Source organism: Dreissena polymorpha, chromosome 4, assembly GCF_020536995.1.
Source record: "Dreissena polymorpha isolate Duluth1 chromosome 4, UMN_Dpol_1.0, whole genome shotgun sequence".
NCBI classification, from domain to species: Eukaryota; Metazoa; Mollusca; class Bivalvia; order Myida; family Dreissenidae; genus Dreissena; species Dreissena polymorpha.
The window spans coordinates 59,887,609-59,911,411 of record NC_068358.1 but is presented as its reverse complement, the minus strand read 5'-3'; the positions used below and the strand labels follow the sequence as shown (position 1 = coordinate 59,911,411).

The 23,803-nt window shown below is 34.2% G+C and overlaps 1 protein-coding gene, 1 long non-coding RNA gene and 1 other non-coding gene across 3 annotated transcripts; all 3 read left to right on the top strand.

Moving 5' to 3' along the window:
• The first annotated feature begins 274 nt into the window (after positions 1-274).
• On the top strand, positions 275-1,017 carry LOC127878462 (uncharacterized). The gene has a single exon (XM_052424988.1). The coding sequence runs from the start codon at positions 283-285 to the stop codon at positions 1,015-1,017; it is 735 nt and encodes a 244-aa protein (XP_052280948.1). The 5' UTR covers positions 275-282.
• Positions 1,018-6,744: 5,727 nt separating this feature from the next.
• On the top strand, positions 6,745-6,833 carry Trnas-uga (transfer RNA serine (anticodon UGA)). Its single transcript has one exon. It is a non-coding gene; the product is annotated as a tRNA-Ser (tRNA).
• A 6,492-nt stretch (positions 6,834-13,325) lies between these two features.
• LOC127879993 (uncharacterized) lies at positions 13,326-22,366 on the top strand. The gene is made up of 2 exons (XR_008049373.1): positions 13,326-13,450; positions 22,129-22,366. It is a non-coding gene; the product is annotated as an uncharacterized LOC127879993 (long non-coding RNA).
• The last annotated feature ends 1,437 nt before the right edge of the window (positions 22,367-23,803 follow it).

Below are 23,803 nucleotides of genomic sequence, written 5' to 3'. Positions count from 1 at the left end.
AGGGTAAAGTTATAGGTCGGTTCACGAATTACACTTCAAACACTTAACAGTAATACCAGAACTGGACAAACATGCATGCGACAGACGTCTACGGGTCAGCGATTCCTACTCATAGACGAGGGAGACGACCAGAGATTTCTTGTCTTTGCCACAGACTCGAATCTACAGAACCTGTGTGCTGCGAGAACTGTTTACGGTGACGGAACATTCTACACTTGCCCTGACCAATTCTACCAGCTCTACACCTGGCATACTTTCGTAGACGGACACATGTACCCTGTTATGTTCGCCCTACTACCAGGAAAGTCAGTGGAAGTATACAGACGGTTATTCGAAGCTCTGGTGAGAGAGTGCGCGCAGATAGATCTGATCCTTCAACCAGACGTCTTATTCATGGACCACGAGATAGCACCCAGAAATGCTGCCAGGCATGTCTTCCCAAGAACAGATGTAAAGGCCTGCTTCTTTCACTTCGCACAGTGTATTTGGAGAAAAGTTCAGTCGTGTGGACTTACTGAGGCATACAGAACCGACGAGAATGTACACCGCTTGGTACGGAGAGCAGCCGTTCTTCCGCTTGTCCCTATCGAGGCTGTGGAAGATGTGTGGTTCAATGCCCTCACAGACGTAGGAGATTTGGACCTTCCCGCAGCAGTAGAGACGTTTACCGACTATGTTACTGAACACTGGATCGAAGGCGAGAAGGAAGTATGGAACCATTTCAGCACACACGGTCCTAGAACAACCAACAACCTAGAAGGATGGCATAGTATGCTGAAGAAAGTTATCTATCATCCGCACCCGAACATATACAGTATCATCAGGACACTTCAAGAAATAGAATCCTTGAGCTACATCCGACAGCTACAATACTCAACGGGGGGCACCCGACCCATCAAGAAAAGGAAGTACAGAAACATTGACCAACAACTTGTTGCCATGAAGGGGCGCCTACTTGATCAGACTATGACTGTTGTGCAGTATGCTGATGCCTGTTCATATTTTGTACATCTTTGATTTTCTTGTTTGGGTTGAAACATTTCCATGGGGTTGTCTGAGTTTTGGGATCGTTGGACATTTGCGTGCTATATCATGCTGTGTAATGCGCACAGGCTGATGAGGTACGGAAATTTAATTGACTATGAACAAATTCATGTTATATGAACACATTCTTGTTACATTTTCTATGGGTATTAAATCAATTGGTTTTGAAATATACGATTATTATTAAAGTTAGTCTATATTTCATGCTACTGGAGAAAATCAAAATAAAATATTGATCGAGAAGCATTTTATTTGTTTATTTTATGTTAGTAAATACATAAACAGAAATGAGAGAACAACTCCTCAATCGATTGGTGATTAAATATAAAATGTTAATAAAGTGTGTCTTTATTCCCTCTATTGGAAGAAAATAAAAATAAAATTTTTATCGAGAAACACTTTTGTGTTTATGTTTTGTTAATTTAATCAAATAAATACACGAAATAAATACCCCTTTTCGAGCCCCAGATATGCGACTTACCTGTATGTTCCGTTATCGATATTTTACTCTTAAAATAAAAATGTGGGACAATCGAGAGTAAACCGAAATTAGCTAGCTTAATTCAAAAACTAATTATAGCCTCAATATTATCACAAGAACATCATCACATATTCATTGTGCAATATATAATCATATCACCATCACAATATGCCAGAGCGTTAGTATTTATTGTGCATACTAATCCTACAGCAACATTTACAAAACTTATTACAAACCAACCACTCAAGCTTTAATTAAGATTGATTTCAATTTATATTATGATATACATTAAAGATTACTGTCAATTAATTAAAAAATAGCTTGATGCTTCGTACTCAGCGATTTAAATAAAAGAAACGTTGCGTTTACATTAAATCGGGTTAATAAAAAAAGTCTGCAATTAAAATAATCAAATTTAAATAATAATAGATTTAGTTTCAAATTGTCGCTCCAAAAAATGTATCAGTTATATCAGTTACTAGGGAATCGATTTGTTTAATCTCCGCAATCCAATAATAATTATGGTGTTTGTATGACAAAGTAATAGCTATTCGTCATTGAATGTATGATACTCATAAAAATATTAAAACAATAACCACAACAACAACAACATATGTGATTATGTATATATCTTCTTCAGATACTCTGTGTCATACTTTCAAAATTATCCTCATAAGATTCATAATAATAAAATAAACACTTTTGCAATCTTAGTAAAAACCAACTTAGCCGTTATGCTAATGATTTTATGTTCAGTATGCGTGTACATTTCAATATTATATAACAACAAGTGTTCACAAATACCTATGTTTAATAAATATTTAAAACATGAGAACCTATGCAGGTATTGCATTTTAATAGACTAGTTTTACCGTGTGTGTACATTCATATAAAATCTTTTGAAAATCACACTTGAGATAATGTCTTTAGGTTTTGCTATTTCTAATCGATTTAAACACCATAAAACCACCGTATTTTCTCTTACATTCTAAATTTTCTTACATTTCCTTTTTAAGCCAAAATATTTATGTTTTCATGATTCTAAATTTTCGGACATACGGATTTTCGTACAGTCAGTTAAACAGCGCTATTTTATCAGATTTTGGCCCTGTTTTTGCTTATCTGTTGACCCTTCGGTCATGCATTTTTACAACCGGATTAAAGTAATAAAACATAATCATGCCTAAGGGCAATCGACCATTACATTTGCGTACTTGGGTAAATTACCTTGTAAACCTCTAATAAGCAATGGTTCCTTCCAACAGCGTTTGAAATGATATCGTATTAAGAAAGCCAAACGTTTATTGTTTTTTACTTTTTATATATTATTTCAGTTGATTGCAAAGCTGTTAAGTTGAATTTTTAAAGTAAAGAACGAAGGGAACAACACAATAAAATTATGTACACTGATGTATTATTTCTACTTCAATTAAATAATTGACAAACAAACATAGCACACTTGTCTCTAAATATTTTTCGTATTTAAATTTTCCAACACGAAAAACAATATATTTAAGTGAACGGAAACTTATAATTATTACGGCATATAGTAAAAGCAGAGTTGTATTAACCATAAGTAAAATAAAAAATAAAAAATGACACAGCTTATTTTTCCCTCAAGTGTTAATGATAATATGGATAAACAATTAAAAATACATAAAGTCAATTGTGTTGATTACTCGTTATTGAAATATTGCAATGCCAATTATAAGACATCTGATTAAAAACAAAATGTATGGTGGAATACCTAATCTGGAAATACAAACTAATGATACTATTAATGCAACAACAACAATCACATCTTTTCAAGCGCAATCAGAAAACTGCTACAGCTTTGTATTAACAAACATAAATATGTGTGTGCTTATAGATTTAGATAAACTTCAAATCTTTAAGCGTGCTATGAATTGAATATAATTTATATTTAAAAGTTTTGCTACTCTGTTGATAACTTGCAACAGCAAAAAGGAAGATACCATTTTTTATCATCTAATTTTATTTATATTTCATTGTTTATGTGTTTATGATCACAAGGATTGTTTGGATAACAGAGTGTGTCTAGATATACCGGTACCCTTAAAAATATTTTTATGAATTGCAATGAAGCGTAGAAATTAAACAGGCCCTAATACAGACACCATTTTTATCGGAATGCGATTATAGTTTCAATAGCAACTCTTAACGCTTTTTGGATTGAATGTGTAATGAATACTTTTAGCGACAAATTGACTTGGTCAAATTCTGCATCTTAAACGGATAAATAAAATTGAAACCATTTATTTTCAATATTATCAATATTATTATTTAGTTATTAATACATTAAGCAGCAAACTCTATTAATCAAAAAGATTTGATATAACATCCGAATTCACTGCAAAAATGAGCTGAGCGATAGGTTTTACGGTTGTTGAAATTGTTCATGATGAGAATGACGATGACGACGATGATGACGATGACGACGACGAGGAGGAGAACAACGACGATAACAATGACGATGATGATGATGATGATGACACTGATGATGATGATCACGACGATGACGACCATAACGATGTTGTTGGTGATAGTGACAATAATGCTGCTGCTGTTGCTGATGACGATGCTGCTGCTGATGATGCGGTGGAGGCGGAGGAGCAGGACGAGGACGAGGGCGACGACGACGACGACGATGATGGATGATGATGATGATGATGATGATGATGATGATGACGATGATGATGACGATGATGATGATGATGATGATGATGATGATGATGATGATGATGATGATGATGATGATGATGATAATGATGATGATAATGATGAGATGATGATTATGTTGATGATGATGATGATGATGATAACGATGAAAACGATGATGTTGATGAAAATAACGATACTGTAAGTAGTAAATTAACTCATTAATTGTTATTATAATACACAAGCACATGCTAATGGATCTGTATCCGCAAGGCGGTCAAATGAAAACTCACTTGGTATAAATATGAAAAATTGAATCAAAATAACATAATGCGGAGTGTTAAAATGTGTTCAAATCTAGCGAAATTGTTGCAGGACTTTTCTACCGAAACCAATTTTATTTTATTTAAAAAAAAAAAATCAAAATACCACGATACACGTCAATTGGCTAACAAATACATTTGTAAGTTTTACCTCACTCAAAAACAGTATTTATTGAAGACAGGGCGTCAACAATGTCCGAGTTTCTTCAACGTAGCTTAAGTACCTAAAGTACCTTTCCGTTTGATTTATCGCAGGATCCTGGGTCCGCACCCACATTCTTTTAAAGTGTCTGCATTAAAAAAGATAATAATTGTTGTTTGTAATAATCTTTGACAGCTCATAAAAACATGTTAATCCTCAATTCGTAGAGTTTCAGTATGATTTCATTCATTTAAAAAATAAAGACGGTTAACATATTTTATACACACATAAATTAGTAGCTATACGCCATATAACATAGGACATAATGTATATTATAAATAAAAGCGCTGAAGGCACTGAAGTTGTTCGCTGTTGTCGTCCTTGATTAGCTTGTTCGCATTGCATATGCTTATCATTGTGCACAGGCTAATCTTATTTGACGTGCATTAAGCCTCTTTTTCTATGAAAGCAGCCAATATGTGCATATTTTAATGATAAACACTAGACTGGCCAATGGCGTTTACAAGCTGTATATACATTCACTGCTAGAGCAGAATCATTTGTCGTCTGCTGCAGACAGGCAGTGGTAATCGTTCCTAGCAGAGTGAGTTGTGGTTCTTGCCGTACTTAAGTCTTCTAAGCACCTACTGATTTGCAGTTATTACCCATTCTCTTGAAACGCCGACTAATAAAGTGCGATAAACCGCCTTTAAGCACTTGGCACATTAACAAATAAGAACATTCCACACCTAACCGAGAACCGACGTCTTTAATCGCGAAACTATTACCAGAAATACCGCCAGAAACAACAATGAGCTCACTTCGATTAAATATAAATACACTATATTCATTGCGTCCTAAGCAATCAAACATATCAACCGAAAATACCAGCGAATACAGTTTTATATATGACATCGGTCTTATATATCGCCTCAGACATGCGAGAGCGCCACGATGAGTGAAGAGTGTGCGTATGAGAGTTTGTTTACAGGTCCTACTGGCCTCTTCACGAGATTTGTGTTGCCCAACCTGAATGATGAATGAAATGGATGTAGTAACAGTTATATGAACACGATATATCCGTACCAATATCCATGTGAGCACATACTAATAATAATTAATTTTTTAATCGCCATTAGCTTGAAAATAAACGTAAATAGATACAACAAAGACCAATTCGGAGACTTTAAAAAATTAAAATTACCTCCCCTGCAATAGAAAATATATATGGAGACTCGCATTATATGGAATATCAAAATCTCAATATATCTTTCTCCGAAAAAAATTTCTGGTAAAAATCATCTTAAATTTAGCTGTATATTCGTATGTAATTAATTAAACAAGAGTTATAAAAAGGCATCGCAAAAAATATCGCGTTTTACTTGAATAAGTTACCTCCTTCAAGCCTATCGGAATATCAAAAATACGTATATAAACAAAACGCGTTCCTTGCATAAGTGATAATAAAGCGCGTGCCCGTGCCACTCGTCCTCCAAATACTTACTAAATATAGTACAACGTATCTACAATCATTGCGACTAACTCAAACCTCAGTAAATAAGTAACCAGGATAAATATACGTTTAGGTAATTAAGATATAAAACATACATATAAAAATTTACATGTTCCCTGTCTGCCGAACCCGATCCATGGACTATAGCCACAAGAGGTTCCTATGTACCTATGTAGCCGGATTGCGCCCTCAGAGCGCCCAACACCGACAAAGATCACGCTACTCTCCGGTCAAACACAATACTACATAGGACTGCTGCCTTTGTCACCATATTATCAGAATCATTAACGTGCAAAATGGAAACTTTCAACTGTCCTTTCACTTCATACATAAGCCATTGCCGATCTTCAATGATCGCTTATTTCCGAGAGATGCATTTTATTTTTTTCAAACTTCGAATTTTGATATATGTTTAACTTATTCATTTAGATTACATTATTTTCACTATAAATATTGACTTTGATCCAATTATCATCTGAAAAATACGATTTCGCGATTTCTTCAAAGATCGAGCGAGCCTTTTTACCTGTTTATTTATATATATCTAATTTAAGGTTACACAGATGTGAAGGTTTGTGGCCGAGTGGGTAAGGCGATGAATTTGAAATTTATTGGGATTTTCCCGCGCAGGTTCGATTCCTGCCGACATCGCATACTTTTTGCGACGCGTTTTATTTCTTTTCTAACGTAATTTGATTTAATATAGCACATAAGCTATGTTTATTGTTAAATATGTTGACAATTGTATGCACATCCTTCAATTTTAAAATTAAAACAACGTTATGGCTAAATTGATTAATTTACTGCTGAAAATACGAATGATGCATGTTGCATTTTTATTTTTATTTCAAAAAGTAAACGGTAAATCTGTCTATTTTTTGGTATTTTTGCTGTATATAGTGTTTCTATAAAAACTTAGTTTAAAATATTACTTAAATGATACTATTTTGAATTTTATGACACTTTCTTTTTAACCGACCCAATTTTTACTTGGCTGAAATCACTTACATTTCATGGGGCTATTCCATAGATTAAAATTTGTAAAAAATAAATGTCTGTAAAAGAATACTTATTTCATCTTGTTTAAACTTTAAACACCTTTTCTGCATCTGTACACACCAACTGCATGCCCATATTTGGAAATTTGAATGAATTATGGAACTTTTATATACCTCAGGGGTGAAAATAAACTGGACAAAAGCCGAGCGTAAGGTAGGTTTTGAAAAAATCGGTTTATTTTTTTTAAGCATGGAAAGCCTACTTATAAATTTGCATGTAGTTTAGTGAAATGATGCTGATTAGGAAAATAATTAATTAAATTATATTTGGATATGTGCCCATTAGTGGTGCGCAAGCTTAAAAAGGTAGAATTACCGAAATTCCCGTTCTTACACGTTGTAGCATGGATCGGGTATTGAACACGATACACGTGTGTATTAGCACCCTACTGTAGTCCCGGCGGGGTTTTCAACTGCACCAATACACCAATAAGCAACCAGGGGAATATCATATGAAAAAAGAACTATCATGCATGTTTGATTTGTTAAAGTGTGTCACAAAATTTCCCTAACTGCCGATGTCGGCTATAATTTCGGTATAAACATGCAAAGAAATTAACATATATATAATGTTATTGCCGATATGTTATTGGACATTTTGTATGTCAAATGTTCATTATTTGTATTAAAATTAAGACGATTGTATTGAACACGATACATGTGTGTATTAGCACCCTACTGTAGTCCCGGCGGGGTTATCAACTGCACCAATACACCGGTAAGCAACCAGGGGAATATCATATGAAAAAAGAACTATCATGCATGTTTGATGTGTTAAAGTGTGTCACAAAATTTCCCTAACTGCCGATGTCGGCTATAATTTCGGTATAAACATGCAAAGAAATTAACATATATATAATGTTATTGCCGGTATGTTATTGGACATTTTGTATGTCAAATGTTCATTATTTGTATTAAAATTAAGACGATGCTTATTTGCCAGAAAGCGTTTATTTCAAATTCAAAACAAGCAATAATCATACATAATACCAAAATATAAAACTAACAAAATGACAACACTCTCGCTTAACGCAACGTTCAGAAGCACGCGCACTTAACAAAATTATTGCAACTAATGCAAGCTGTAATTAATATGTGACTACTTGCTATACAACCAGTATCATGCGAAAATTGATCTTATTTAATTGTGGTTCCCTCTTTGAATTTATGTTGCCTGTCGACTTTTAGAATAATGTGTCAGTAAGAAATGTAATGCTTGCTCTACAACCAGCATCATGCGAAAATGGATCTTATTTAATTGTAAATCCCTGTTTGAACTTAAGTTGTCAGTCGACTTTTAGAATAATGTGTCAGTAATAAATGTTTTTCTTCAGTTTCACATGTTTTTTTAAGAAAATATAGTGAAAGATGCAAATGTGTCTTATTTATTTTTTTCTGTGTCTTCAATGTATCTTATTTATATGTGACTGCGTGCTTATTATTTTTTTCAAGAAATGAAAGATGCAAATGTGTCTTATTTTAATTTTATCCATGTCTTAATTGTGGCTTATTTATATAAGATAAAATGATATATTGCCAGTGTCATGCAAAAAAGGATCTAATTTCTTAATATCCACATTCACGCTTTGTTCTTTATTAGCACCGTCTTAAATTAGTCTACCTCTATTTAAAGTACAGATTACTGTGAACTTAATAATTGTGCAACGGTGATGTTGATCCATTATCGTTGTTAATTTAAAACGTAGACAACAAGTTAGCAATTAATGAAATCAGTTATTTTGGAAGTAAATCTTATTTTTTCTGTACAGTAGCCAGGTGGATGTGTATTGAGCGGATAAGATAGGGATCACCACAACAAGTTTCTAACACAGTATAGACTTCCCCTATTATTGTATTTGTTATTTACCTGATTGGAATAAATAAAGTGTTAAAGATCATTTCATGTGAAAAGCAGGATTTCTGACATAATTTCAATCGTTTTGCTTTTATACACAATTTCATGGAACAATGAATATATTGGCGCGATGGAACACAATTTATAAATCAAGCTGACAGTATAGTATCAGTTTTTAATTATGTGTAATTTAATTCGCATCTCTTCCTTAACTCGTTCAATGACACGTGAACTTATATCAATTATAAAACATCACGTGCATCATTAAATATATTTTTTTTAATTATGAAAACATATTATATGTTCTACATGGTTTTGTTTAGTTTTTTTTCTCAACCAGAGAGACATTATAAAACATTGTTATATATAAAGCGCTTTACTTTTCTACATTACATAAAGATATATTGATTTTTTTGTTAAGTGTACGTGCTTGACATATTTGTAAAAAGGCAGTGTTTATTTTTGTAATAAAATCGAAAATTGACATGTAATTTGATGCAATCCACATTGTTTAGCGGCCAAGCGCAGTATTCCGCTCTCGGCGGCCGATGGTGTATTGCAATATATACAATGAAAAGCTGGGTTTCTGACATAATTGCAATCTTTTTGTTGACGCGGAAGTGCTTTTTGGTGGCCAAAAATACTATTGTTCCCTTTATTTAAACCTAAATCAGTATTTTTTTTACACTTGAAGGTTTGTACAGCGGGGATTTCGGTACCAGCGCGGGTTTATGTGCTTGTTAAGAATTACCGAAATCCCCACTGAGAGGCAACTTAATGCTGTCAAGAGTGCTTAATAATTAAAATTAATATCATTTTTTTGCACCTAAACATTCATGTGAAGTCAAAAACCATTCATACCGATGACCTATTGACCCTTTAAGGCGTTAATATGGGGATTTCGGTACTAGGCGGGCGAATGTAGAATTACCGAAATCCCCTTTTCCTCATCGCACATTAGTGTAACATAAATTGTAACACAATATATGTAGGGAAACTCATATGATTCGCGTAATGTGAAAATGATTATTATGCTATAATTCGACCACGAAACTTGACGTGACTTAATACCGGACATTATGGAATGGAGCTACGCTGGCCGTATTTGACATAAGACCCATTTTCGCATATTATCTTATCAATGCTTATATGAATTTGATTGCTATAATCTAATGCGTATTCGACACGGAATTATTGTCAAGGTTTTTCATTTTGTCAATATTTATCATAGCAGGGGAAATTGCTGACATCAATATGGATACTGTTTTCATTTTCTGTCGAGAAATGATATGACTTATTATCAAGATTATTTTATAGTACGGTAGCGTTCTCTACACAAGTGAGATTTATTTGTACTGGTAAATTGCTCTTATACTCACCATTCGGACTCGACGATCGGCTCGAATAAAAATGTTAGTCGCTTAAAAGTACAAATTCTTCATATTGAGCACGATTATTATTATTATTATTATTATTGTGATTATTATTATTATTATTATTATTATTATTATTATATAGCTTTTAGAAACTTATACCTTAAAAAAAATCCCATTTGAACAAAAATCCCATGGGACAAAAAAATCCCATGGGACAAAAAAATCCCATGTTTTTTTTTGTTTTTTTTTTTAACACGATTTAACGCGTTGAAATTGCGAGAAATGCTCATCATTTGTTAAAAGGTAGTGTTTCTGAAGGTTACATGAATAAATCTCTAAAAATCAGAAAAAAATCCCATGGAATTTTTTTTTCCCATAAAAAAATGGGATTTTTTTTCTATCAAAGTAAATTGAACGAAAATAATCACAAATGCTTTAACAATGCTTAAAATCGATAACTAAGCACAAACGAACGTGTTTTATGTTTTTGAAAATCCCATGGGATTTTTTCTCCCATAAAAAAAGCTGGAGAAAAATCCCATGGGAAAAACCAAAATTCCCATGGGATAATGAAAAATCCCATGGGAAAATACAAAAATCCCATGGGAACCCCAACTTTGCAAATAAAGTTCATAATGAAGAAAACGCATTTAACAAGCAAAAATAACCAATTATTAATCACAAGTTAGACTTGTATCTTATACTTTATCACAAATAAGCAAACCTTCAAGAAAAAGGGTACTTAAGTTTGCGAAATTTCGGTTTCGCAAAGTTTTTCCGGTGGCCGTTTCTTGCAAACTCATTGCCGGTATCTCTCTTGCACCATGATCCCAGTGTTTTTCCACTGTTGTCCAACTTCTCCATCCATGAAGGGTTAAACTTTGTTTTCCCACTAGAAATTTTAGCACTTATAGTGTATCTATGATAATTAAGTTTCAAGCAAAGCTACCCTGATAAAGAAGTATACATGTAATTAGATGCTGTTCATTTTGGTGTATCATCAAATAAGTGGTTAGAGGTCTTCTGTGTATCGATATAAAAATCGTAATTATATTGTGCATGTTATATCCTTAAGCAGAAGACCAAATTTATTTAGTGATACACCAACTTGTTGTACAAGATTAATACTAGTATATAAAGCAGTGTAAATGCTCTGCTACAGCTACATTGTGAAACCTTTAAATTGACAATAGGGTGCAGTTATAATGACTTAAGTTACATTCAAAATGACTGGTCATTGCAGAGCAGAATATGCAACTGGAGATAGGACCTGACATCTTTTATGACAGCATTGATTGGGCAATGAATCAGTTGCACTACATTGTTTATTCCAGTTTCAAATAATGGCTTTTACATTATTGATGACTTTGCGGTATTGTAGTAATGCCGTTTAATAATTTTAATACTTCGCTTTAACACCTTGAAGTTACCTCACTAGCTATGGCATCATTAGACAAGAATTGTGTTTGTCCGAAACACAATGCCCACTATTGCGCAGCTTTGAAATAAAATTTCAATATATCATTTGGCAGGTTTAGAAATTATCTCCCTTTTAAAGCTTATTACTTCCCTTGGATTGTATTTTTTAACTTTTGACCTTGAAGGATGACCTTCACCTTTCACCACTCAAAATGTGCAGCTTCATGAGATACACATGCATGCCAAATATCAAGTTGCTATCTTCAATATTGCAAAAGTTATGGCCCATATTAAAGTTTTCGGACGGACACACACACACAGACAGACAGACAAACGGACTGACAGTACAACTGCAGTATGCCACCCTACCGGGAGCATAAAAATGTATCAGGGCATTTAGGCTCTGTGCATTTATCTTTAATTACTAAACATGATGTACCTATGATATCAATAGAACATCATATCCGTTGTCATGTAATACAGAATTTATTACATTATATTTGTAAATGATGAAAACTCGGCAAAGCATCAGTTTTATCTTTTTTCCAATAACTTGTGTAATAAATTCCATATTACATAACCACTCATACAATACATGTATCTCTATATCTCTACATTCCAAACAGCACTATCATGTAAACATGCATAAGGTTTGGTCAAATTGTTGTCAATGGAAACAAAATAAAACTGGAATAAACAATGGGTTCCCTCAGCTCTTGCATCACTGGGAACTGTGTAAGGTAGTGAAGTCTGCAGTGTACAAATGCTAAGGAAGTAAACAAGGCACTATTGTTACTTCAAAAAAAAACTTGTCAATAATTTTAAAAGTTACATAAGAAATAAATATTTATGCTCCTGAAGAGGTGCTAGCAGACAGTCAGCATGGGTTGTCAGGTCTCATCTAGATGAATGCACATTAACAGGGACACAGTCATGCCATAGATTTATTCATCCTGCAAGTTTACTAAATAAACTCTTTAAAAAAAAATCTCCATTGAAAATGAAAAAGTAGGAATAGTAGGAAGATTTGGTAAAAAAATAGGAAAAAGTAGGATCCTGATGAAAAAGTAGGAAATAGTAGGAAAAAGTAGGAAAAAGTATGACCGCTTGACAGCCTGAAATTGGTAACCTTGGGTATCCAAAAGGAATCCAAATTTTACTAGCCATAGACTTTCCAAAATGCAATTGTTTCTGAGAAGTATTTTTCTCTAGAAGGTGGCAAAACTCCTAAGCAATTCCTTTTTGGGCCAATGGTAGGGCTAATGTGTGTAACACCCATTGACAAATTATTAAATATACATTGAAAGGTCATTGTTCACAAAACGGATCATGATATAACATGATGCAGAATTTTGTTCTATATCAAATTAAATGTTGCTGAAAACAGTAGAATATTCAAATTATGGACATTTTATTCTGTTAATAATGCTATTTTTCTAACATTACAAATCAATAAAGCATGCTTAACAATAGCAGAACTCTTTTGACTTTTAATTATCTTTTCCAGTCTTTAAATCTTTACAAAATTCATTGTCCCACTAACACCATCCTATAAAACAGGTTATGGCTTCCAATTGTGAATCAACTATAAAGCATGAACAAAGGCACAAATATCGCAGTATCTTTTGCAAATGATACAAATGTCCATGGCCTCGATACGGAACAAAAAGCAAGATTTCTTGTCAGGCGGTAAGCTGAATCCTCCAGAACATTCGAACGATTGTCCATTTAATGCGCTACTGGGCCGTTCCTATTTAAATGGGCATCATGCACAGAACTTGGCCATCCAGGGCATATGTCCAAACATTTCAAGTTACCGTCACAGACTGCTTGAAGAACTAAACTGCCGATAAACAAGGACCTATGCTCAGATGTTGAAGCAGGACATGCACTGTGGGTTCCATCAACAGTCCAATCATTTTACATCATTGATGAAATCCATAAGCAATGATCTTAAGCTCATGACGAGATTCTGGAAATCTGATGTACTGCTCCATCATTGCTGACAAGACTCTACATGTTGAAATGACTGTGTATTGTTGAGTCCCTGAAATACAAAAGTATAATTCATGCTAGAATTTAGCCATATTTAATTATGCTTGATTGCATTGAAAGCTTTAGGCTTATTAAGACATTCAAGAGTCCATTTTCTGGGAATAATCAGTACTTTGTATATATGAAGATAAAGAGACCGCTAATAAACAGGGTTGAACCCAAAATGTTCCCATCACTAGGTGAACACCATATCCACTACGCCAGCCTGACAAAGTAAATGAAGTGAAGCTTCTAAGTTACGTCTCATTTGATTGTTAACAAGAGCATCGCCCTTCGGGTTCAGACCTATTTTTTTTTAAGTTGAAGGGACCTATCTCAATACTTCAATCACAAAGGAGGGAGAGGTGGGGCGGAGAAGGGTGTATAGGGTGGTGGTGTGGTCATTTATTACACTATCTTCAAAAATGAAAAAATGATAAAAATAAATATTTGTGTTTTTTAGCCATGTTTAAAAAAATGGGCGGGGGGTATAGTGTGAGGGTGTGGTCATTTATTAGATGATCTTTCAAAATGAAAAAAAGTACTTTTTTCTTTTGGGGGGGCGTGGGGGATGGTTTGTGTGGAGTCTATTGTGGTATGTCAGGTAAGAGTTGCTTTGTAAGGCTTGTAAAGAAGTAATGGAATATTTTAGCAAAATTTAATAATTTCACCGTGGGAGTCATGGTCATTCAAAGGTCAAGGTAAAATTCAACTTGCCAGGTACAGTAACTTATGATAGCATGACAGTATTTGAAGTTTGAAAGCAATAGCCTTGATACTTGAGAAGTAAAGTAGATCAAAACACAAAATTTAACCATATATTCAAAGTTACTAAGTAAGAAAAGGACCATAATTCCGTAAAAATGACAACCAGAGTTATTCAACTTGTCCTGTACTGTCCTCTTATGATAATTTGCGAGTGTTCCATGTATGAAAGCAATATCTATGATACTTTAGGAGTAAAGTGGACCAAAACACAAAACATAACCAAATTTTCAATTTTCTAAGAATAAAAAGGGCACATAATACTTTCCAAATGCCAGTTAAGAGTTACATAACTTTGTCTGCACAGTCCCTTTATGATAGTAAGTGTTGCAAGTATGAAAGCAATAGCTTTGATACTTAAGGATTAAAATGGACCTAAACACAAAACTTAACCAAATTTTCAATTTTCTAAGTATAAAAAGGGCACACATTTCTGTCAAAATGCACGCCAGAGTTATCTAACTTTGCCTTCCCAGTCCCCTCATGGTATTAAGTAAATGTACTAAGTTTTATACTTGATACTTTATGAGAAAAGTGGACCTAAACACAAAACTTAACCGGACGCCGACGCCAAGGTGATGACAATAGCTCATAATTTAAAAAAATAAATAAATAGATGAGCTAATAAATAAAATGTAACAGATTGCACACTTGATTACACGATTTTTCATAAATACTCATTCAGCTTTTTGTTTACATATGAAGGCTAGGGCCACTTTCTGCGAGCCTTACAAAAAAACTTACCATATTTGCAATTGTCAAGCCTCCTTCACATAAAATTTACCTTTGCTTATTCCAATATCCTTTTTCCAACAGACATTGTGCGCTCACGTACCATACATGGTGCCACAGTTTCACAGAATTCCTACAAAACAAGGGCTGTTTGTAAAACATTCATGGCCCCCATATGGGCCCTCCGTTGTAGTGACAGCCATTGTGTGAATATGTTTTTTGTCACTGTGACATTGACCTTTGACCTAGTGACCTGAAAATCAATAGGGGTCATCTGCCAGTCATGATCAATGTACCTATGAAGTTTCATGATCCTAGCCATAAGCGTTCTTGAGTTATCATCTGGAAACCATTTTCCTATTTCGGGTCACCGTGACCTTGACCTTTGACCTAGTGACCTGAAAATCGAAAGGGGTCATCTGCCAGTCATGATCAATCTACCTATCAAGTTTCATGATCATAGGAATAAGCGTTCTTGAGTTATCATCCGGAAACCATTTTACTATTTCGGGTCACCGTGACCTTGACCTTTGACCTAGTGACCTGAAAATCCATAGGGGTCATCTGCGAGTAATTATCAATGTACATATGAAGTTTCATGATCCTAGGCATAAGCGTTCTTGAGTTATCATCCGGAAACCATTTTACTATTTCGGGTCACCGTGACCTTGACCTTTGAACTAGTGACCTGAAAATCATTAGGGGTCATCTGCCAGCCCTTATCAATCTACCTACAAAGTTTTATGATCCTAGGCCTAAGCGTTCTTGAGTTATCATCCGGAAACCATTTTACTATTGCGGGTCACCGTGACCTTGACCTTTGATCTAGTGACCTCAAAATCAAAAGGGGTCATCTGCGAGTCATGATCAATGTACCTATGAAGTTTCATGATCCTAGCCCCAAGCGTTCTTGAGTTATCATCCGGAAACCACCTGGTGGACGGACCGACCGACAGACAGACAGACCGACATGTGCAAAGCAATATACCCCCTCTTTCGAAGGCGGGCATAATAAATGAAGTATACATTTACAATTCAAATTTCTTTTAAAAGAATGTGTAGGTAACTCAATTCCCTATATATTACTTTATTGTTATAAAATAAATTTCTTAATATTTAAACAGACATTTAACAAAAATTAACTTGATTCATCAAATTAATCATAATCGAATAATAGACCAGTTTCACAATATGAACACCGATTATATAGGCGATACTATTTTAAGATATCAATCATATCACCTGACGCGTCGAATTACATCACGAGGCTGAACGTGTAACTGCATTTTCTTTTGCTATGCAAATTGCGTTGAATATCAAGATTTTAATGCCAACTGACACTGGTTACAATTAAGTCAAACATATGCATACAGACAACCATCACATGTCATGCTGTGTTAAGTCAATAAATTAATAAGTAATTCTGATATAAAAATTATAATACCTAAATAATAATTCAAGGACATAATATTTAATACTATTAGTGTATATTAATAAATTATATTTAATCTTTATAAATAACAAGAGATGTGTTCGTCAGAAACACAAAGCCCCCTACTGCGCCGCTTAAAAAAAAATTATTATTATTTTTGACCTTTGACCTTGAAGGATGACCTTGACCTTGAACTTCCACCACTCAAAATGTGCAGCTTCATAAGATACACATGCATGCCAAATATCAAGTTGCTATCTTCAATATTGCAAAAGTAATGGTCAACGTTAAAGTTTTTTTTCGGTCGGACGGACAGACTGACATACTGACTGACTGACAGTTCAACCGCTATATGCCACCCTACCGGGGGCATAAAAATACGAGTTACCCATAAGCATCAGAGTAAATGTGGTCTGAAGACTAAACATCGATTATTGCACAAATCGAAGTCATAAATTCGCAGTATACAATACAAAGTATTATACGACTACAATTCTCAAAGGTATGGATGTATTAGTGTGTGAACTATTTCATGAATCATAGAACATGTAAGAGTTGAATCAAGCATAAGACAAAGTCCTATAAAATAGAAGAAAATGACAATAATGTTTAGCATTAAATTTTTGAAATATTTAAAATATATAGGTATAAAACACTTTATAATTATGATAAAACTGGCTTATATCTATACAGTATTTAGTTTCTGACAATCTGTTTGGACAGATGACTTTCAATGTTGACAATATCTTTTATGTTCAATAAAAGCAACAATTGAGAGTTTGGCGTTAAATTATTCCAAGAAACAGCTACGCAATGCTACAACCACGAGAAGGCATGGTTACATGGAGGTGTCATTAATTGTGTCAAATGACCAGATATCTGCAACCTGTGGTTTATGACATCATGTTGTTATTTAGTAATTGTCTGCACAGTATCTGATCATAACTAGGTTATGGGTTTGTGCTGAATACAGGGGCATTTAAACGCAAGATCTATCAATAAACAAAATAATTGATCGATCGCCCAAATAATGCCCAAACAAAGAGTGTCAGAAAATCCAATAAGTTTTAGACTGTCAATTAACACACTAAGAATTGAAAGCCATACTTGGAGTGTCAGAATTTGTGCAAAAAAAATGAATACAAACAAGTACTTTAATCAAGAAAATGTATTTCATATATTGGCACTTAAAATGGAAAGTATATATTAAGTAATTAACGGCTGATACTGACAAAGTCAACTTATGTTGGCAATATCATTAAATCGCTAAATGATCAAAAGCAGAGCAATATTGCGACGCACTATTAGAAATCTCTACACATTAAGCCTCATTCTCGAATTCTGCAAATCATTTGACTACACGCTATTGGCTTATTGTGAAAAGGGTCTATTCACTTATAAATATTTTAAAGGAGTAGATTTTCCATCACTACAGCGGCTGCACTTTCTTGAAAGGAAGTTTGGGAGTAAAATAGATCTACTCCAAGTTTTTGTCACAAAAAACTTCAAACATACAACACTTTCAAGTGGAGAATTAGCCGCATTTGGTGGATGATTTAGAAACATGATTAATTTAAATTACATGTAATAGCTATTGAAATGTTAAGTTATCCAGTTATTCTTGCTGCAATGTGGATACAAATAATACAAACCAATAGCTGACATACCTGATATCAGTGATATGTTGACCTTTGAAGTTGAAATTGAGACCTGAAATCTGTCTGTATAGAGAGGCACAATTTGTTTGACATATCTTCAACCATTACTGGAAACACACACCAACACAATTTATATATAAATTATATAAAAACATAAATTTATTAATAATTTTATTCATTAATTTATGACGAAATGTTTTAATCTAGGTCAGCTATAACGAAACTAAAAACGGATTAAAAACAATACCTTATTTTAATTAATAGGTTGAAAACAAAAATAAATTTATTAATATATTGACGTTCAACTGAACGAATACAAGACACAAGTACATTACATTACAATAAGTTATTATTTCAGTCGCGTTCTGAGAAAACTGGGCTCAGTGCATCTGCGTAAAGTGTCATCCCAGATTAGCCTGTACAGTCCGCACAGGCTAATCAGGGACGACACTTTCCGCATAAACTTGATTTTCGGTAAGAAGGGACTTCCTTGAAATTAAAAATACCATAAAAGCGGAAAGTGTAATCCCTGATTAGCATGTGCGGACTGCACAGGCTAATCTGGGATGACACTTTACGCACATGCATTTAGCCCAGTTTTCTCAGAACGCGGCTCATTTAATTAACGATTGTCACCATTATGCAAATTATCCGATAGTTTTACACAATATTAAATAGTACAAATACAAACCAGGTAATACATGTAAATGATCGTATGCAATAAAGTTAGTGATCCCAATCTGATCTATTTCCGAATTATCTGCGAATCCATCGAGTAGAAACAATAACCATGCAATTCGCTCCGCCATCTTGAAACGTTATACTTACTGAACGCACTGATTGTGTTGCATTTGTTACAAAGTATCTGATTGGTTATTTCTAAGTATCGGATCCAATCAAATTTTTCGGGTAACTAGGGATTCTAACACCTAACAACCCGAGATTTGTACAGTTATTCAATGCTTAATTTTCGCGGACGATATTTGTGTTCCGCGCTTTTTGGATCTGGTATTTACTGGATTTTCTCTCTTTAATAGACTTCTTAAAATAGCATTCTACAATCTCCGCGCGATTTTAAACACTACTGTTTGTACAGAGTAGATAAATAATGTTCCGCGCGATTAATTGAGCCCGCTTTTTCTACAGGGTTGAAAAATAATTGCTCCGACGGAAAATATATGAAAGTTCCGCGCATTTTAGATTTCGATTTGTATGTAGTGTTTTATTGCCATGCTGGCATTGGTTTTTCGCGGAAAGTGAAAGTTCCGCGAAAAATGACAATCCCGATATTTACTATATAAGTATATGTATTTTAGCGGGGGTCCCCTTTGTATGGAAAGCATGTCATCTGTTGTGGACATCCGTGTTAGAGCCAGCTTGCACGTCCTCTATTGTGGACATCAGTGCTAGTGCTAGCTTGCATGTCATCTGTTGTGAACATCCGTGTAAGAGCCAGCTTGCACGTCATCTCTTTTGGACATCAGTGTTAGAGCCAGCTTACACATCCTCTGTTGTGGACATCCGTGTAAGTGCTAGCTTGCACGTAATCTGTTGTGGACATCTGTGTTAGAGCCAGCTTGCACGTCATATGTTTAGGACATCAGTCAGAGATAGCTTGCATGTTATATACTTATGGACATTAGTCAGAGCCAGCAAGGACAATCTCTGTTGTGGATATCTGTCTTAGAGCTTGCACGTCATCGGTTGTTCACATTCTTGTAATAACCAGCTTGCACATCAACTGATGTGGAAATCTGAGTCAGAGCCAGCTTGCACATCATCCGTTGTGGACATCTCTTTATGATTCTACTCTTTGCTTAGATTGACACTGTGACTTTAGTGTAATATGTTACAACCTTAAGCTATTCCTATTGTTGAATAAAAATATTGTGTCATTAAAATATATTTTGTTGGATAATTTGTATGTTGAGTTGTATTGTTTGGTCATTGCAAAGTATCAAGTTATTTTAAGACAAGAAAAAGCTCATCTTTCATCATGTATTTATATTAAAATTCTTGAATGTTAGTGAAGGTACAGTTCATATAATTAAAAGCAATTTTAATATGATTGCTTGTGTTTTATTGCACAGTGAATACCATCTTGTCTTTATGCTGACATATAGAACGGAAAAATAGTAAACTGTCGTTTTTATATGCAATGGGATTGTATATGAAGACTTGCATGTTCAGATGAAAAAATTGCCATAATTTTTCTCTTTATATTTTATTCCTGCTAAATGGTTGATGCAATAAAGTTAAGTCTTTAATGACTTGTGTTTCTTGTAATATTATTTGTAAGCAAATTTGGCTGTAGTATTAGATGCATGCTGTACAAGATACTGTAGATCAACATTATATTGTATGAGTATGAATAGATAATTTAAGGTGCACAGCCATTAATTTTGCCCTCCACCATCTCCGATTTTGGTTAGACAGTTGCAAGTTACTTGCATTAGTATGAAGTCTTAAAATAACTTAAGTATAATTGCTGTTGTGTTATTATTAACCTTTTCCTGCCTTGAGGAAATTTTAAATTTTCTACATGCAAACATCATAAAACCAGAACAGCCTGCAAGTAACTCACAATCTGTTCAGGTTTTATGCTGTTTGCTGCTCATCAGTATCCATGGGTTGGAAACAAAGCCTTTAAAACTTTAATATAGTAAGAAAGGTCTTAAATTAAATTTATTCTCGAATGTGTCTTAGTGCGTTTTTGAGTGGTACAGGGTTAAATGTCTCATTTTGTTTTGATTATCTTTGGTTTATTAAACATATATGAGCCTTGCTCTGTGAAATAGGGGTTTAATGCATGTGCGTTTAGTATCCTCCCTGATTAGCCTGTGCGGTCTGCCCAGGCTAATCTGGAGTGCACATGCATTAAACCCCTTTTTCACAGAGCGAGGCTCATATGTATTAGACAGTGCATTCAAATAATACAATTTAAACCTGAATATTTTATTTAGTTGCAATACTCAAAGACCTATCAATATTGATAGGTCTTTGCAATACTTTAAAGCTCACTATGTTTGCAGTTTTAGTGAAAACACAAACTTTTAATCAAAGAAGCATATAATGTGTATTACTCATTTAATCAACTTCCACTTTATTCCATACACGTGTTCGACTCTGTGACATTATGTTCTGTCAAAGCTTTTTATTGCAAATTTATTAAACATAAATTGGTAACCTTGGGTATCCAAAAGGAATCCAAATTTTACTAGCCATAGACTTTCCAAAATGCAATTGTTTCTGAGAAGTATTTTTCTCTAGAAGGGGGCAAAACTCCTAAGCAATTCCTTTTTGGGCTAATGGTAGGGCTTATGCGTGTAACACCCATTGACAAATTATTAAATATACATTGAAAGGTCATTGTTCACAAAACAGATCATGATATAACATGATGCAGCATTTTGTACTATATCAAATTAAATGTTGCTGAAAACAGTAGAATATTCAAATTATGGACATTTTATTCTGTTAATAATGCTATCTTTCTAACATTACAAATCAATAAAGCAAGCTTAACAATAGCAGAACTCTTTTGACTTTTAATTATCTTTTCCAGTCTTTAAATCTTTACAAAATTCATTGTCCCACTAACACCATCATAAAAACAGGTTATGGCTTCCAATTGTTAATCAACTATAAAGCATGAACAAAGGCACAAATATCGCAGTATCTTTTGCAAATGATACAAATGTCCATGGCCTCGATACTGAACAAAAAGCAAGATTTCTTGTCAGGCGGTAAGCTGAATCCTCGAGAACATTCGAAAAATGTCCATTTAATGCGCCACTGGGCCGTTCCTATTTAAATGGGCATCATGCACAGAACTTGGCCATCCAGGTCATATGTCCAAACATTTCAAGTAACTGTCACAGACTGCTTGAAGAACTAAACTGCTGATAAACAAGGACCTATGCTCAGATGTTGAAGCAGGACATGCACTGTGGGTTCCATCAACAGTCCTATCATTTTACATCATTCATGAAATTCATAGGCAATGATCTTCAGCTCATGACGAGATTCTGGAAATCTGAAGTACTGCTCCATCATTGCTGACAAGACTCTACATGTTGAAATGACTGTGTAATGTTGAGTCCCTGAAATACAAAAGTAAAATTCATGCTAGAGTTTAGCCATATTAATTATGCTTGATTGCATTGAAAGCTTTATGCTTATTAAGACATTCTAGAGTCCGTTTTCTGGGAGTAATCATTACTTTGTATATATGAAGATAAAGAGACCGCTAATAAACAGGGTTGAACCCAAAATGTTCCCATCACTTGGTGAACACCATATCCACTACGCCAGCCTGACAAAGTAAATGAAGTGAAGCTTCTAAGTTATGTCTCATTTGATTGTTAACAAGAGCACGCCCTGCAGGTTCAGACCTCTCATCTATTTTTTTTAAAGTTGAAGGGACCTATCTCAATACTTCAATCACAAAGGAGGGAGAGGTGGGGTGGAGAAGGGTGTATAGTGTGGTGGTGTGGTCATTTATTACACTATCTTCCAAAAATGAAAAAAATAAATATTTGTGTTTATTAGCCATGTTTAAAAAAAATGGGCAGGGGGTATAGTGTGAGGGTGTGGTCATTTATTAGATGATCTTTCAAAATGAAAAAAAAAAGTACTTTTTTCTTTTTTTGGTGGGGGGGCGTGGGGGGATGGTTTGGGTGGAGTCTATTGTGGTATGTCAGATAAGAGTTGCTTTGTAACGCTTGTAAAGAAGTTATGGAAATTTTAGCAAAATTTAATAATTTCACCTTGAGAGTCATGGTCATTCAAAGGTCAAGGTAAAATTCAACTTGCCAGCTACAGTAACTTATGATAGCATGACAGTATTTGAAGTTTGAAAGCAATAGCCTTGATACTTGAGAAGTAAAGTAGATCAAAACACAAAATTTAACCATATATTCAAAGTTACTAAATAAGAAAAGGACCATAATTCTGTCAAAATGACAACCAGAGTTATTCAACTTGTCCTGTACTGTCCCCTTATGATAATTTGCGAGTGTTCCCAGTATGAAAGCAATATCTATGATACTTTAGGAGTAAAGTGGACCAAAACACAAAACTTAACAAAATTTTCAATTTTCTAAGAATAAAAAGGGCACATAATACTTTCAAAATGCCAGTCAGAGTTACATAACTTTGTCTGCACAGTCCCTTTATGATAGTAAGTGTTGCAAGTATGAAAGCAATAGCTTTGATACTGTAGGAATAAAGTGGACCTAAACACAAAACTTAACCAAATTTTCAATTTTCTAAGTATAAGAAGGGCACATA